This window comes from Phocoena phocoena, chromosome 7 (genome assembly GCF_963924675.1).
Source record: "Phocoena phocoena chromosome 7, mPhoPho1.1, whole genome shotgun sequence".
Taxonomy (NCBI): Eukaryota; Metazoa; Chordata; class Mammalia; order Artiodactyla; family Phocoenidae; genus Phocoena; species Phocoena phocoena.
The window spans coordinates 99,882,161-99,895,586 of NC_089225.1; the positions used below are offsets into that span (position 1 = coordinate 99,882,161).

At 40.0% G+C, this 13,426-nt stretch overlaps 1 protein-coding gene across 1 annotated transcript in view; it reads right to left on the minus strand.

Moving 5' to 3' along the window:
- Nucleotides 1–13,426, minus strand: part of FARSB (phenylalanyl-tRNA synthetase subunit beta) — a 66,556-nt gene that overhangs the window by 28,949 nt on the left and 24,181 nt on the right. Inside the window, exons 11-15 of the mRNA XM_065880033.1 lie at nucleotides 13,354–13,415; nucleotides 12,873–13,080; nucleotides 12,281–12,361; nucleotides 8,301–8,393; nucleotides 4,499–4,616 (exon numbers count right to left, since the gene is read on the minus strand). Of these exons, the coding sequence (XP_065736105.1) occupies nucleotides 4,499–4,616; nucleotides 8,301–8,393; nucleotides 12,281–12,361; nucleotides 12,873–13,080; nucleotides 13,354–13,415 (562 nt within the window). The remainder of the gene's footprint in view (nucleotides 1–4,498; nucleotides 4,617–8,300; nucleotides 8,394–12,280; nucleotides 12,362–12,872; nucleotides 13,081–13,353; nucleotides 13,416–13,426) is intronic.

Sequence of the window (13,426 nt, forward strand, 5' to 3'; positions counted from 1 at the left end):
ATGACTTTTTTAAATGTTGCAGCAACTTCAGATCTTACAATTCAATAAATGCAGTGACTGGCTCAGCCTCTTAGAACAGGACTGTGTCTGGCTCAGAGTGGAAATCCTCACACTTGAGGAGGGTGCCTGAGTCTCCCACCGGGCAGCCTGACAGCCTCATGACATGGATGGCCAGTCAGAAAGTCCACCTTAGCATAAGAAACTGTCCGATAAGGTCAAGAACAAAAACACGGACTAGGAGACTTCCATCTACTCTTACAGAAACGCAAGTCAGACAGAATTTGTGGAAGGCATATTGAAATCCAATACAGATTCCTCTTCCATTTCCATTTTGGAAGATACACTTGCCTACACAAAAACCATGAGGCTGAGAGTGTTGGGTTTTCCTTAATGTTACGAAACAAGTTAGTGGCAGCTGTCACTCCCTTCTCTGTGCTATCAGGGCACCTTGTAAACTCCCTTGGCAACTGTTTCTCTCATGTTCCAAGCAGCCCCTGGCAAAGAAAAGGAACTAAAAGATACTTCCTCCCAGTACAACAAATGAGACTGTCTTGCCATACATCTCCACCACTTTTAAACCAGCAGTTCGAGTACCGCCCTCACTAGTGAAAATTTGGGACATTTTCATAGTCCCTAGAAAACTGCTCTGTCATTTCACTTTTTTTTTTTTTTTTTTTTTTTTAATTGTGGTATGCGGGCCTCTCACTGCTGTGGCCTCCCCCGTTGCGGAGCACAGGCTCCGGACGCGCAGGCTCAGCGGCCATGGCTCACGGGCCCAGCCGCTCCGCGGCATGTGGGATCTTCCCGGACCGGGGCACGAACCCGCGTCCCCTGCATTGGCAGGCGGACTCCCAACCACTGCGCCACCAGGGAAGCCCCATTTCACTTTTGATGGTCTAGATTTTTTCTTTTTTCCTTCAAAATTGTTTCATTATTTAGGAGGAAATGGCTACTGTAAATCCAACAGAGAAATGGTTCCTGGTTCGAGAGACGGTAAAAACATATACGCTCAATTCACTGAAAAGAAGTGGGTGATGAATTGCTCAAAAAACATTCCTGGACTTCCCTGGTGGCGCAGTGGTTAAGAGTACGCCTGCCAATGCAGGGGACACGGGTTCGAGCCCTGGTCCGGGAAGATGCCACATGCCGCAGAGCAACTAAGCCCGTGCACCACAACTACTGAGCCCGCGTGCCACAACTACTGAAGCCCATGCGCCTAGAGCCCATGCTCCGCAACAAGAGAAGCTACCGCAATGAGAAGACCACGCACCACAACAAAGAGTAGCCCCCACTCGCCGCAACCAGAGAGAGCCCACGCACAGCAATGAAGACCCAACACAGCCAAAATTAAAAAAAACAAAAAAAACAAAAAAACCCCAACATTCCCACTTTCTTAATTCCCACATTAGTACATTTTGGTTTTCTTTTCCTAAAAAAAAAAAAAAAAAATAGTGCACAACAGAAGAAAAACCAATTAAGTTCAAAGTTAGGATAAAAATGAGCCCCAAGTGCCTTAGCAAGGTGATATTAACCCTTTAATGGCTAGCAAAGGTTTTTCAATTCATTCTCAAAGAAAATTTCCAGAGACCGAGAAGCTAGGTTTTGGGCCTTAGGGATTGCTAATATGCTGATAGTCAGAGCAAACACCAAACGGTGCTTATTACGTGGCTGGAACTTTTCAAAATACATTTAATTTTTACAAGTCTACTGAAATAAGCGCTATCATTATTCCCATTGTACAAATGAGGAAACTGAGGCACCAAGAAATTAAATTAATTGTCCAAAGTTAAGCAGCTGGTAAATGGCAGAACCATGACTCAAACGCAGGCGCTCTGACTGCAGTCTCTCATGGAACCGCGGTGCTGGGCTGCCTCTCCTGCAGAGTCCTCTCTGTACACCAGATGACAGGCAGGGAGACCACAGGTCCATATTTATAATAATCCATCAGAAAAGCTTCTGTTATGAAATAAAATCCAGGCCTACCTAAACAGGAAACACACTCCACATAAACTAAAGCAAACCTATGCTTTCAAGATGGTAGACTTACTGAGTACATCTACCACCTCTTATTCCTCAAATCTCATTGATATGACAGAAAATTTTAAAGAAAAACAATAAACCATGATGGTGTAAGACAACAGGCAAAAGTGCTATCAGTTAAAAATGGATTGATGCGGAAAACAGAGCAGAATAATCACAACTAAAATCAGGTATAAAAGAGGTTTGCTACAGAGATAACTACTCTTCCTGATGAAACAAAGTGTAGCAGAAAGACAAATCTTTGAATTAAAAAGTATATGGATGGGGTTTCTGGAACTATCACCAGGGTGATTTGTTAAATGATGGCCTAAAGCACTTGTATTTAAGAACAGCTCTCTTTCAACCTCCAAGCACAGGCCTTCCCAAGAAACACAGAGGAAAAGAAAACCAGCAAAGGCACTCTACCCAGGACTGCAATACAGTAAAGTGGTGTTCCATGCCTACAGCGAAACCTTCCCTGTGGCAACTGTGGGGACCGCAGCTCAGCCTCACCCTCACCATCCAGGCTCTGAGCTGCCTGCTTGTGAGCATGCCCAGCCCTGCAGGGAGCCTTTGCAATTAGGGAAGAGTCCTGTTGCTGAAACAGTATTACAGAACTTTTGAGGAAATCTCGAGTAATTAACCTAATCCTATATTTAGAAATACGAAAGGATCACCAGGGATCAAAACAACATAAAACTCAAAGAACTAGGATGAAAGGTAACAAGTCAAAGTTAATAGAAAAAACTGACATTGGAATTACAACAAATTCTCAGTTATCTATACCAATGGATGATTTGAGGTATAAGAACCCTCAAAACTATTTGCAGCTGGCACTGAAAATGTCTTCTGATTTCTATTACAGCAGATTTATCACACAAGGAAAATTCTACATAGAACTTTTATTCTCTAAGGATATAAGCACTGAGACCAAAATTCTGGCCCTACTCTAAGTCCCTTATTTTATGGAGCCTTGCGCAAATTACCACTTTTCTGTCTTAATTTTCCAGTATATTAAATGGGGACAATATTTTGTCCCATTTGCCTCAAAGAGATGTTTTAACAATCAAAAAAGAAAAAGTACCTTAAAAAATTTGGGGGGGGGCTTCCCTGGTGGTGCAGTGGTTGGGAGTCTGCCTGCCGATGCATGGGACACAGGTTCGTGCCCCGGTCCGGGAAGATCCCACATGCCGTGGAGCGGCTAGGCCCGTGAGCCGTGGCCGCTGAACCCGCGTGTCCGGAGCCTGTGCTCCGCAAAGCAAAAAGCACCATACAAATGCAAGGTGGCACTGTTAACTGAAGACAGGCTGCGTACTGGGAGCACATGGAATCCAGCCTAGGCTGAAAGGTTTGCAATGGACAGTCCACAGGATACCTTTATAGAATCTATTTCCTAAGACAGGCCGATTTACAGTCAATAGTTCTTGGCTACTTTCTAGTAGTTAGAATGACGCCATGTTGTCCTCTTCAGGAGAAACTGAGGAAAAGGCCCCCTCTTTTGTCAACTGATTCAAAAGAACACATTCTGAATTCTGCAGAGTCTGGGGTAAGATTGAATAAATACTGCTAGGACTTCAACTGTTAAATCCAGGGAATCAAAGAAATACTGCCAGTAATTTAGTCATTTGAGGGCACTGCTCACCAAGAGATACCACATATGCAGCTCGAACAGTCAGTCGGACTTATATAAGTTGAAGACATGGAGAAATTTGAACGAGACAGGCTTTCTTGGCAATCAGGTTTAAGGACTTACTAAATACATATTTATTAAATAACAGCTACATTCCAAATATTAGACAAAGCAACTTGCTGTACTAACAAGTCCAGACCATCCTCAAAAGAAAAACTGGTAAAACACATTTACAGTCACTGGTACAACAGTACTATGAACAATCACTGTTAAACTAGAATAGTAAGGGATCAAGTACGTCAAAATGATATGCATATAAATCACACGACATAAGAAAAACAGAAATACTCCAGAGTGCTTTGCAAGTTGAGGTTTTAATAGGGTTCTTCATAAACATTATTAAATTCTCTATTAAAATTTGCTTTCTATTAAAAGTAAGAGATATTTCAATCAAATATCTGGCCCTTGCTTGGATTGATTCACATAAATCAGTCATGAAAATTAAACTTATAATTGGGAAAATTCAAACACTAGCTGGATATTTGATAAGATATAATAATGGCATTGGATTATTAAAAACAATAGTGGTAGCCCTTACCTTTCATAAATACAAACTAAAGTGTTTGTTGATAAAATGATGTGATGTCTAAGATTTATACTAAACGAATACGAGGAAGAGGGTTGGAGTATAGATGAAAGAAGTCTGGCCATGTGTGAGTTGATAACTCTTGAAGGTGGGTACTGGAATCACAGGAGTAACTACAGTATTTCCTCTATTTTTATATACAGTTGAAGTTTTCATAATAAAAAATGCTTTAAGTATACAAATCAAAGGTGACTCATTCTTACCTCTGCTAGAATCTTTTATTACAATGTCAGAGATTTCAAACAGTTTCAGAGGAAGGGGCATCTTCCGATTCGCAGCTATGGTCTTTAGGAGGCCAGGAAGAAGGGTAGTGCGTGCCACCTACAGGAGAAGACATGAAATTGCACTGACCAAATGGGAACCAGACATACTTGGTTATTAATCCATGGTCTCACAGGAAGACACTTTTGGAAAATGCAATGCCTAAATATCCAAGTCATTCTTTATTTTTAATACCAGTACTTCATATCCTGCTTCATTTCACAAAGTAATTGAAGTAAATTACAAGAAATACAAATATTTAAACAGTTTTAACGTGAATTAACCAAATTTTAAAAAACCAGGACCAGGGAAAAAATGTAAATGCAATTAAAATACCAGGACAATGAGAAAAACAGAACACAAATATGTAGGCACTAAAAACCCACACAGCTGCTATGGGCAGGCTGTGACTACAGTTTTCAGCTTAGTAGCCAAAACAAATAGGAAAATGTATAGTTATTTCATTCTTAATATTCATAAGAAATACAAATACACATTCCAATTCTTAAAAAAAAAAGGGCAAAACTTCCCCTGCTTTTGTCTGTGAAATAAATTTCTCATTCTAAGCTGTATGAGATACGTTAGCTTCCAACACATCATGTTACCAGAAGGTTTTATGAGCGACGGTATTACATCTGCAGTCAGACTCCAACACCATTATCTTTTGCCCAGACTCTGCATGAGCTTTCTAGGATGATTTCTCTGCTTCTACTTTGCCACCTTATGATCTATTATTCTCCCCACAGAGTGACCCTTTAACACCTAAATCAGATCACAGAACTCTCCTGCTCAAAAACGTCCAATGGACTTCCATCAGATTTGGAATAAAACCATGCCCTGCATGGGGCTTTATGTGAATCTGGGCCTAGCCCCCTCTCCAACCCCGACGCCCGCTGCTCCCCCTGGTATACTGCACGTGCTCCAGCCACATGCTGCCATCAGGATCCCGTCCCAGGCCTCCACACGTGCTCTTTCCTCTGCCTCATACATTCTTCCTCTAGATTCGTATGTAGCTATCTTACTTCCCTCAGGTCTCTGCTCAAAGGTCTACATGGTCCTACATGGGCCTGCCCTGCCCACCCTGGCTAAAACAACAGCCCCTCTTAGATCCTGCACATGTAACATTAAGCCCTTAAAAGGACTTGCTAGATTGTGTTGAGGAAAAAAGAGAACACAGGGACCTCCCTGGTGGCACAGTGGATAAGACTCCATGCTCCCAATGCAGGGGGACCGGGTTCAATCCCTGGTCAGGGAACTAGATCCCACATGCATGCCACAACTAAGAGTTCGCATGCCACAACTAAGGAGCCCAGGAGCCACAACTAAGGAGCCCATATGCTACAACTAAGGAGCCCACCTGCCGCAACTAAGACCCAGAGCAACCAAATAAATAAATAAATATTAAGGAAAAAAAAAGAAGAGAACACCTTTCCTACTATATTCACTCTACCAGAAAGCTGCTATTAGCCTTCAACTCAGTGCTTTCTGAAATATGGGTCACTTTCCCAACCAGAGAGAAAGTGCCCAAACCATTCACAGAACAAAACTACAATGTTTAAGGAAAGCTTAACTTATTAGAATAAAAACAAGCCACTTTTGTAGATGACTTTTTTTAGGTTTTTTTTTTTCTTCACTTTGTTTTATAGATAAGATTTATTTATTTAAAAACTCACAGCAACACAAAAAACTAAACCTGAATCAGATCAAGCTCCTAGATCTAACTCCAATTTACTGAAAATACAGGGGACCACAGGAATATAGTCAGCAAAATCCTAAATGTGAGAACTCTACAGGATAAGTGACCCAGTTACTTCCACAAAGTGAAAGGGGGAGGGGGAGAGAGGGAGATAGGGAAAGAGATGAATGGTTGGAGGAGCAACCTGTGAATTAAAAGAGACTTAAGAAGCACATCAATCAACTTTAATGTATGAACCTCATTTGAACCCCAAATCAAATAAACTATTTTAAAAAAGACACCTGAGAAAATCTGAACAATAATTGGATATTTGAGGATATTAAGGAATACTATTGCTAATTTAGGGGGATATGGTAATTTTCTGTAATTGTGTTTACAGTAATTATAGTAAAATTTTACATACTTCAGTAAATAACATTTCTCTTATTTCATCCATTCTCTAGTATAACTACTACCAGAAAATAGCCCAAAGTTAAGAATTATGCAAAAGAAAGAATAAGCTTAGACAATAAATTGAGATACAAGACCATGAACAACTTACACTTATTTTAACCATAAATAAATATAAACCTGTTAGCCACACTGGTAATGGTAGGACGTATCTGTTCATATAGGAGGAGTAAAATAGAGAATCTGTCAAATCTAAAAGACAGACTCTCATCTCTTATGTATTTAATGCAGAAATACTGAGTCTTACATGTGCTGAGCCACAGCTATTTAGAGTGACATTTAATGTGTTACTGATTTGTTTTCCTTCCACTTATATAAAATAGATACGATGTAAACTCTAAAGAACATAACATCACCACATTGTAAGAAACCTATCAAGCTTGAGAAATAAAACTGGGAGAAAAAGAAACACTTGGAAAAAACTCAAATAAAAATCCATTAAGATTTACTGAAAAATTTCTCTATCCAAATGAATTTGAACATCTCTTATTAAAGAGAACACCTCAGACGTCTTAGAAAAGCTAGTGGGCATCAGAAATCCAAATATAAAAATTATCACAATCCTTCTAAACTAGCGTAAAGATTCTTCAAAGTTCTGACACTGAATATGGAGAAAGAATTTATGTATTTGATGCATATTATTAGCAATTAGTTCTTTAGTCTAGCTCTAATCTGCCACATTAGTACGTAGCTCTATACATTAAATCTAACTTTAAAAAATCTAAATCTTAACATTTTTAGAACTTTTAGAATTTTTAGAAGTAATCCAGACACTACTTTTACAAAAGTGAAAACCAAGATCTAAAGAAACTATCTCAAATCAGAGTTCATGTATTATTTTATAATTAACTTTCTGAAAAGCATTTCCTTCCAATTCTAAGATTCCCCTTGATTCTAGAAGACATGATCTTCTCTAAAGCCTGTCTAAAAAAACACTGAAATGCATATACAAGGAAAACAGAATGAGCTTACTAGTATGAAAGAGATAAGATGATTCAAAGTCATTAATAAGCAAAGATATTATAACTTTGAAATGCTCTCTTCTTATAGTTAAGGTCTGAATCTATCATGTAAATCACTGAACGTTTACTATCAAGGGAGTATCATTCTCATTTAAATATTCCTAACCTCCACATGAAACTGCCAATAAACTAGACAATGACAATGAAAGGCACAGTCAGCATAGTCCAGAACTGGCATAACGATTTATTTCAAAGTAAAAGACTTAATGGAGGTACTGGGAACAGGTGTAGTTTCACTTATTACAAATGGATAGAAAAGAGACGAAACCTGAAAATAGTATTAAAAAAAAAAATCAATTGTGAAATGGAAAGCTCAGACAAGAAATGCTGGGCTAGGTATAGGTAGCACGAAGCAAGTAAGAACCATCTATAAGGTAATCAAGAAAAGATTATAAAATATTTAAAGAATTTTTGTCAGCAATGTATGTAAGAACCAAATATAAATCTATCCAAGAAGAAATTCTAAAGAAGCTCTATGATTTTGCCATTTGAGATAAAATAACTGCAGAGACTTTTCACAACTCATGTACTGTCTCTCAGTTTTTACCCAAATTCTTAACTACTTAAAACTCTTACCTGAAATTCAGCTGTTTTAGGGTTACTTATGAGGACTGCCTTTGTTGCAGAGATATCCAAACCCAGTTTATCAGCAATATCTTCTTGGGAGCACTAAGAAATACATAAAAATAGATCAATATGGAAAAGCAATGACTAAATCCAATATAAAAAAGTATTTAATGCTGTAACAACTTTTGATGGCCTCATGGCAATGTAGATTATGTAAAGTAAGCTAAGAATAAGCTGAGAATAAACATATATCAATTAAATTCAGGTCCACAGCAGATGCAATTTAACATTAATAATTCTCTTACAATGAGTTCTAACCATGATGCAGAGCTAAAGTACATTTTTCACATGGAGCTGGTGGTATAACCTGTACTTGGGCCCCCCTAAGCTAGCCTCCCACTGACCTTACCAGTCGAGTCTGCTACAATCCCCTACTCATTCCCTGAACTGTATACTTTTCCTTACCTTTACCCGAAATGCCCTCCCTGCCCGACTTACTGCCACCCCACCCCCTGAAAGATTCTACTTAAAAGACATCTCTTCCACCACTTCCATAAAAATAACCCTAATGACTCCAGTCAGAAATTCTCTCTCCCTCCTTGGTGCTCATATGACTTTGTGTTTTGACTACTACTGTAACCTCTGCAAAATCTGTACTGACTTGTGATAGAATGGTGGGACTAAGAGCAGGATTCCCATGGCCTCAACTACGTCACTTAACTTCTAGGCAGATGTGCTTGATAAAGCTCTGGGTAATGAGCAAACTCCTAGGCACTCAGCCACCAAAAAGAGAAAGATGCCCGTCACCCTCAACACCAGGATGGTAGGCAGAGTTCTGAAAATAAAACTCAATGACTATGAGATAAAGCAAATACAATACCTGGCACAAACTAAGTGACCAAAAAATATTAATGATGATAACTAATGTCATTATTAAGAATAAACAATTATCACATATATTAATGTTAACGTTTGAAAGAGTTTAAAACTTAACATGAAAATTGATGTACCATCAGTTACTCTTTTCTATTTTCCAACATTAGGTTGGAAAATAGAAAACTGTCCTCAGGACTAGTGGTCTGTATTTCACTTAGAAAAAAAGAATGGGTTTGGATGCCAATGCCAGTTCTAATGACTTCTGCCTTGCTCTTTCAGGAAGGATTCTGAAGACACATCCAGGCACAGCAGAAAAGAGCTCCCTGCACCGCCATAGCTGCAGCAGTGGAGAATGGCAGCAGGCATGCTGGGATAACCATTTTTTCCTCCATAACATGGAGGAGTTTTAATAACAAGATTTAGACATAATGTGACCAATTAGGAAATGCAATTTACATGATGCGAACTATTCTCAAACAGAACTAGTACTGCCTGTATCAAAGAAAAAGGGCCCACAGACACATGGCTACACAGCTAGGTATCTGAGTGACCTTGCACTTTATCATGATGATGGACCATAAGGGACAGAGGTAAGAAGCAATTTAAATCAGGTATCCTGAAGCAGCAGTAGCTAGTATACAGGATGGAATGTTTATAAGTGTTAATATTTATGTGTTTACTTTAAATAAACACATTTACTTGTTAGAAAAAGTAGAATAAGTAAACGAAGCCCATAATTTTTACAAACATTCTTCTTAAATAAGGCTGAAGTAGGTTTTTAGTTTTAAAAGTGAGCTAATTTAAATGAAAATATTACAACTGGTATGCAGATATAGCAAAAATCATGATGATGATATGTGAATTACTTACACCTGGGAAGTCAAGGGCTGGGTTTTAGGAAGAGAAGGGCCGCTACTCTTGTGGAAAACTAGATATAAGGCCCAGTGATGTTTAGGTTTGCTTAGAAACTATGTAACTTTATAAATACCTTTCATGTGGAAATTCCTATAGCAAAACTGTTACTACAAATCTGAAACTCTCTAGCACCTAATTCTGACCCCCGCCCTGTCCCGCCCCACTGTGATAAAGTGTTGAAGTGACCTTGGACAACTGAACAGACTGTTTCTGGCACTCGTGGTGGGACAGTTCGGTCACAGGCCTGGGGTACACACAGACCTGTGCTGGAATCCCTGGTCCACAGCCAACTGGCTGTGCGAAGTGGGACAAGTTACCTCAATTCACTGCTGTGTAAGACAGAAACACCTACTTCACAGGGCTGCACTGAGAGATGGAATCATGTACATAAAGCCCTTTGTGGAAGACAAACTCTCTCTGCAGAGTAGCTACTTGTCAGGAGGCAGAGAATGTGCTCCCCCTTAGATGCATGGGGCTACACAGTTACAAAATCAATTCCTTTGCCACTTAATTATAAAAAATAGAATACATTTCTAAAACAACAGAATACATTTCCTTGTGCTATTTTTTGTACATCAGTTCACGTGGAATCACTGCTGCTCCTGACTGCATATGCATATGTGGCCATATATGAATGACATGGTCCTCAACCCTAGCATTCAGTCTGACATAACAGAAAAGCACTCCTCAAGGAGTCAAAAGGCCAGATTCTGGTCATGGTTCTCCTGCTGTCTGTGTAAACTTTGCTGGGTACTTATCCTCTCTCGGCCTGCGGCTTCCTCACTGGTACAGTGCCTGGCATATAACAGATGTTCCATAAATGTTGTTGAATAAAAGATTTCTAAACCAGAAAAAGGAAGGTGTCAGGACTTCCCTGGTGATGCAGTGGTTAAGAATCCACCTGCCAATGCAGGAGACACGGGTTTGAGCCCTGGTCCAGGAAGATCCCACATGCTATGGAGCAACTAAGCCCGTGCACCACAACTACCGAGCCTGCGCTCTAGAGCCTGAGAGCCACACTACTGAGCCCATGTACCACAACTACTGAAGCCTGCACGCCTAGAGCCCGTGCTCCACAACAAGAGAAGCCCGCGCACGGCAACAAGAGTAGCCCCCGTTCGCCACAACTAGAGAGCCCACTCGCAGAAAAGAAGACCCAATGCAGCCAAAAATAAATAAAATAAATTAATTAAAAAAAAAGATTAGGGCTTCCCTGGTGGCGCAGTGGTTGAGAGTCTGCCTGCCGATGCAGGGGACACGGGTTCGTTGCCCCGGTCCGGGAAGATCCCACATGCCGCGGAGCGGCTGGGCCCGTGAGCCATGGCTGCTGAGCCTGCACGTCCGGCTCAGAAAAAAAAAAAAAAAAAGATTAAAGAAAAAAAAGCAAAAGGAAGGTGTTGAACTAGATCTGGAAGGTCCCTTCCGGTAAGAACATCCTATGAATTACAAAGGCTCAATAAAGTGACGTGAGAGAGGCTACATCTCCTCACCAGCCCTCTGTGTACTGGTCGTGATTCCCAGCACTGCCTTCTGTAAACACCTTAAAAGACTGAGACTTTTAGAGCTGGAATTGCGTTGGGAGGAGCTTTCCTGGTTGTTTTGGTTTTTGCCTTATATCGTTAAGGTGAAACGGACTTGAATAGTCAAGAAGTACACTGTGGGCACCATAGCACAGCTCAGCAAGAGAGAGAAAGAAACTACAAATTGCAGACACATTTCAATATCTTCAAATGCTCGATCTGCTGGGGGAGGGAGATTTCTGTCTGATTTTGTAATAAAACTCATTTCCTGACTTAGGCCTTTCATGTCAGCTTTTCAACTCAAAGCAAATGTCTGTGAACATGTTCAAAGACAAAGAAACAGGCTTAACGTGGAGCAGTCCACAAGCCCTTAACCAGGGCGGCATCTAGTGGGTACAGCCACAACCAAATTAAGACTAAAAATTCTAACTTAATAAATTTGGTTACGAACTTCATTGTGAACCCTCAACAATTACATGAAACTCTAAAATTTAGTCCTTCGTGCTTTTCTGTGACTAAAAAAAAGAAATCTTCATTTCTTTACCAGAAATTACACAATCTCAGGTAACAAAGTGTTCTTTATATCTTTTTATAAATTCATATAAGGAATCACAGAACAAGTAATTTGGAGATTCAAAGAAAGCAATGAGCAGGGCACCAAAAGCATGTACAACATACCAGAGCAAAGGTAAGTGCCTCAGTGAATCCAGCAGCTGCCATGTCATGTCTCAGGAGTTCTGTGAGTTTATTTAGGGGAAACTGGGGGGAAGAAATTATTTCACCTCAATAACATTTCCCACTTTTTTTAATTAAAAAAAAGAGAGATTTATAGAAAACTTGTCACTTAAAGGAAACCACCCTTCCATCCTAATATGCTGCTCGTCCCACCATTTCCCCACCACACCGACCCCTCCCCATCACCACTACCCCAACACTCCTACCCAGACGTACAAACCCCCCGCTTCTACCCCTCCCACACGCCACTTCTGCCTTCAGGCCCAGGATCCGAAAATGAATCTCCGACTTAGAGATGCAAGAAGGGCTCCAAACTTGAAACCTGTCTTTCTTCAAAGAACTAGTCATCACAGGTTTTCAACGTACTCTAATCAATCGGGCATCTGTTTTGCATCCTCTCCACAGCAAATGCCTCTCAGAGCAGAGCATGGCCAGTACTGCTTAATTCCTATGTTCTGTTTTTCTCGAAGCCTTCCTGGCATTCAATAATCAGTTTCTAACAATAAGGAGTGTTTATTTAAGGGTGCAATCTTACTTGATTAGCTATGGTGTATGTTTTCGGGAGAGTCATCTGAATGTTGTTATATCCGTAAGCAATAGCTGCATCTTCTATGATATCACAGGCGTGGATAATGTCAGCTCTCGTTGGAGGGATTTCAATTTCAATCTGATTCCCATCGCCTATGACTTCTGACTTTAAACACATCCTGGTCAGAAGCTTGGCAAGATTTTCTGGAGTTTCTCTGAAATAGGAACGTACAAACCATAAACTTCACTGGATTATTTAAAACATGTTTATATTTTGTTTTAAAATATGCTACTACCTGAAACCTGTCTTTCTGAATTCCAATGGACACCAGACATCCTAACTGATGTTCTGTTGTCACTTATTACTCTGAAAGGATATCAAAATTCTCTCCAAGCATTTTTTCAGGGAAAATTAAGCAGTCATATGTGTACTTCATTCTTGAATTCTCTTCAACAGTAAATAAATAAATGAAGTTTTCAGAGCATACCTGATCCCAACTTTTTTGTTAATTAGATCAGCTCTCACCATCTCCTTTCGATAAGCCAGTTCCTTAGAGAGAG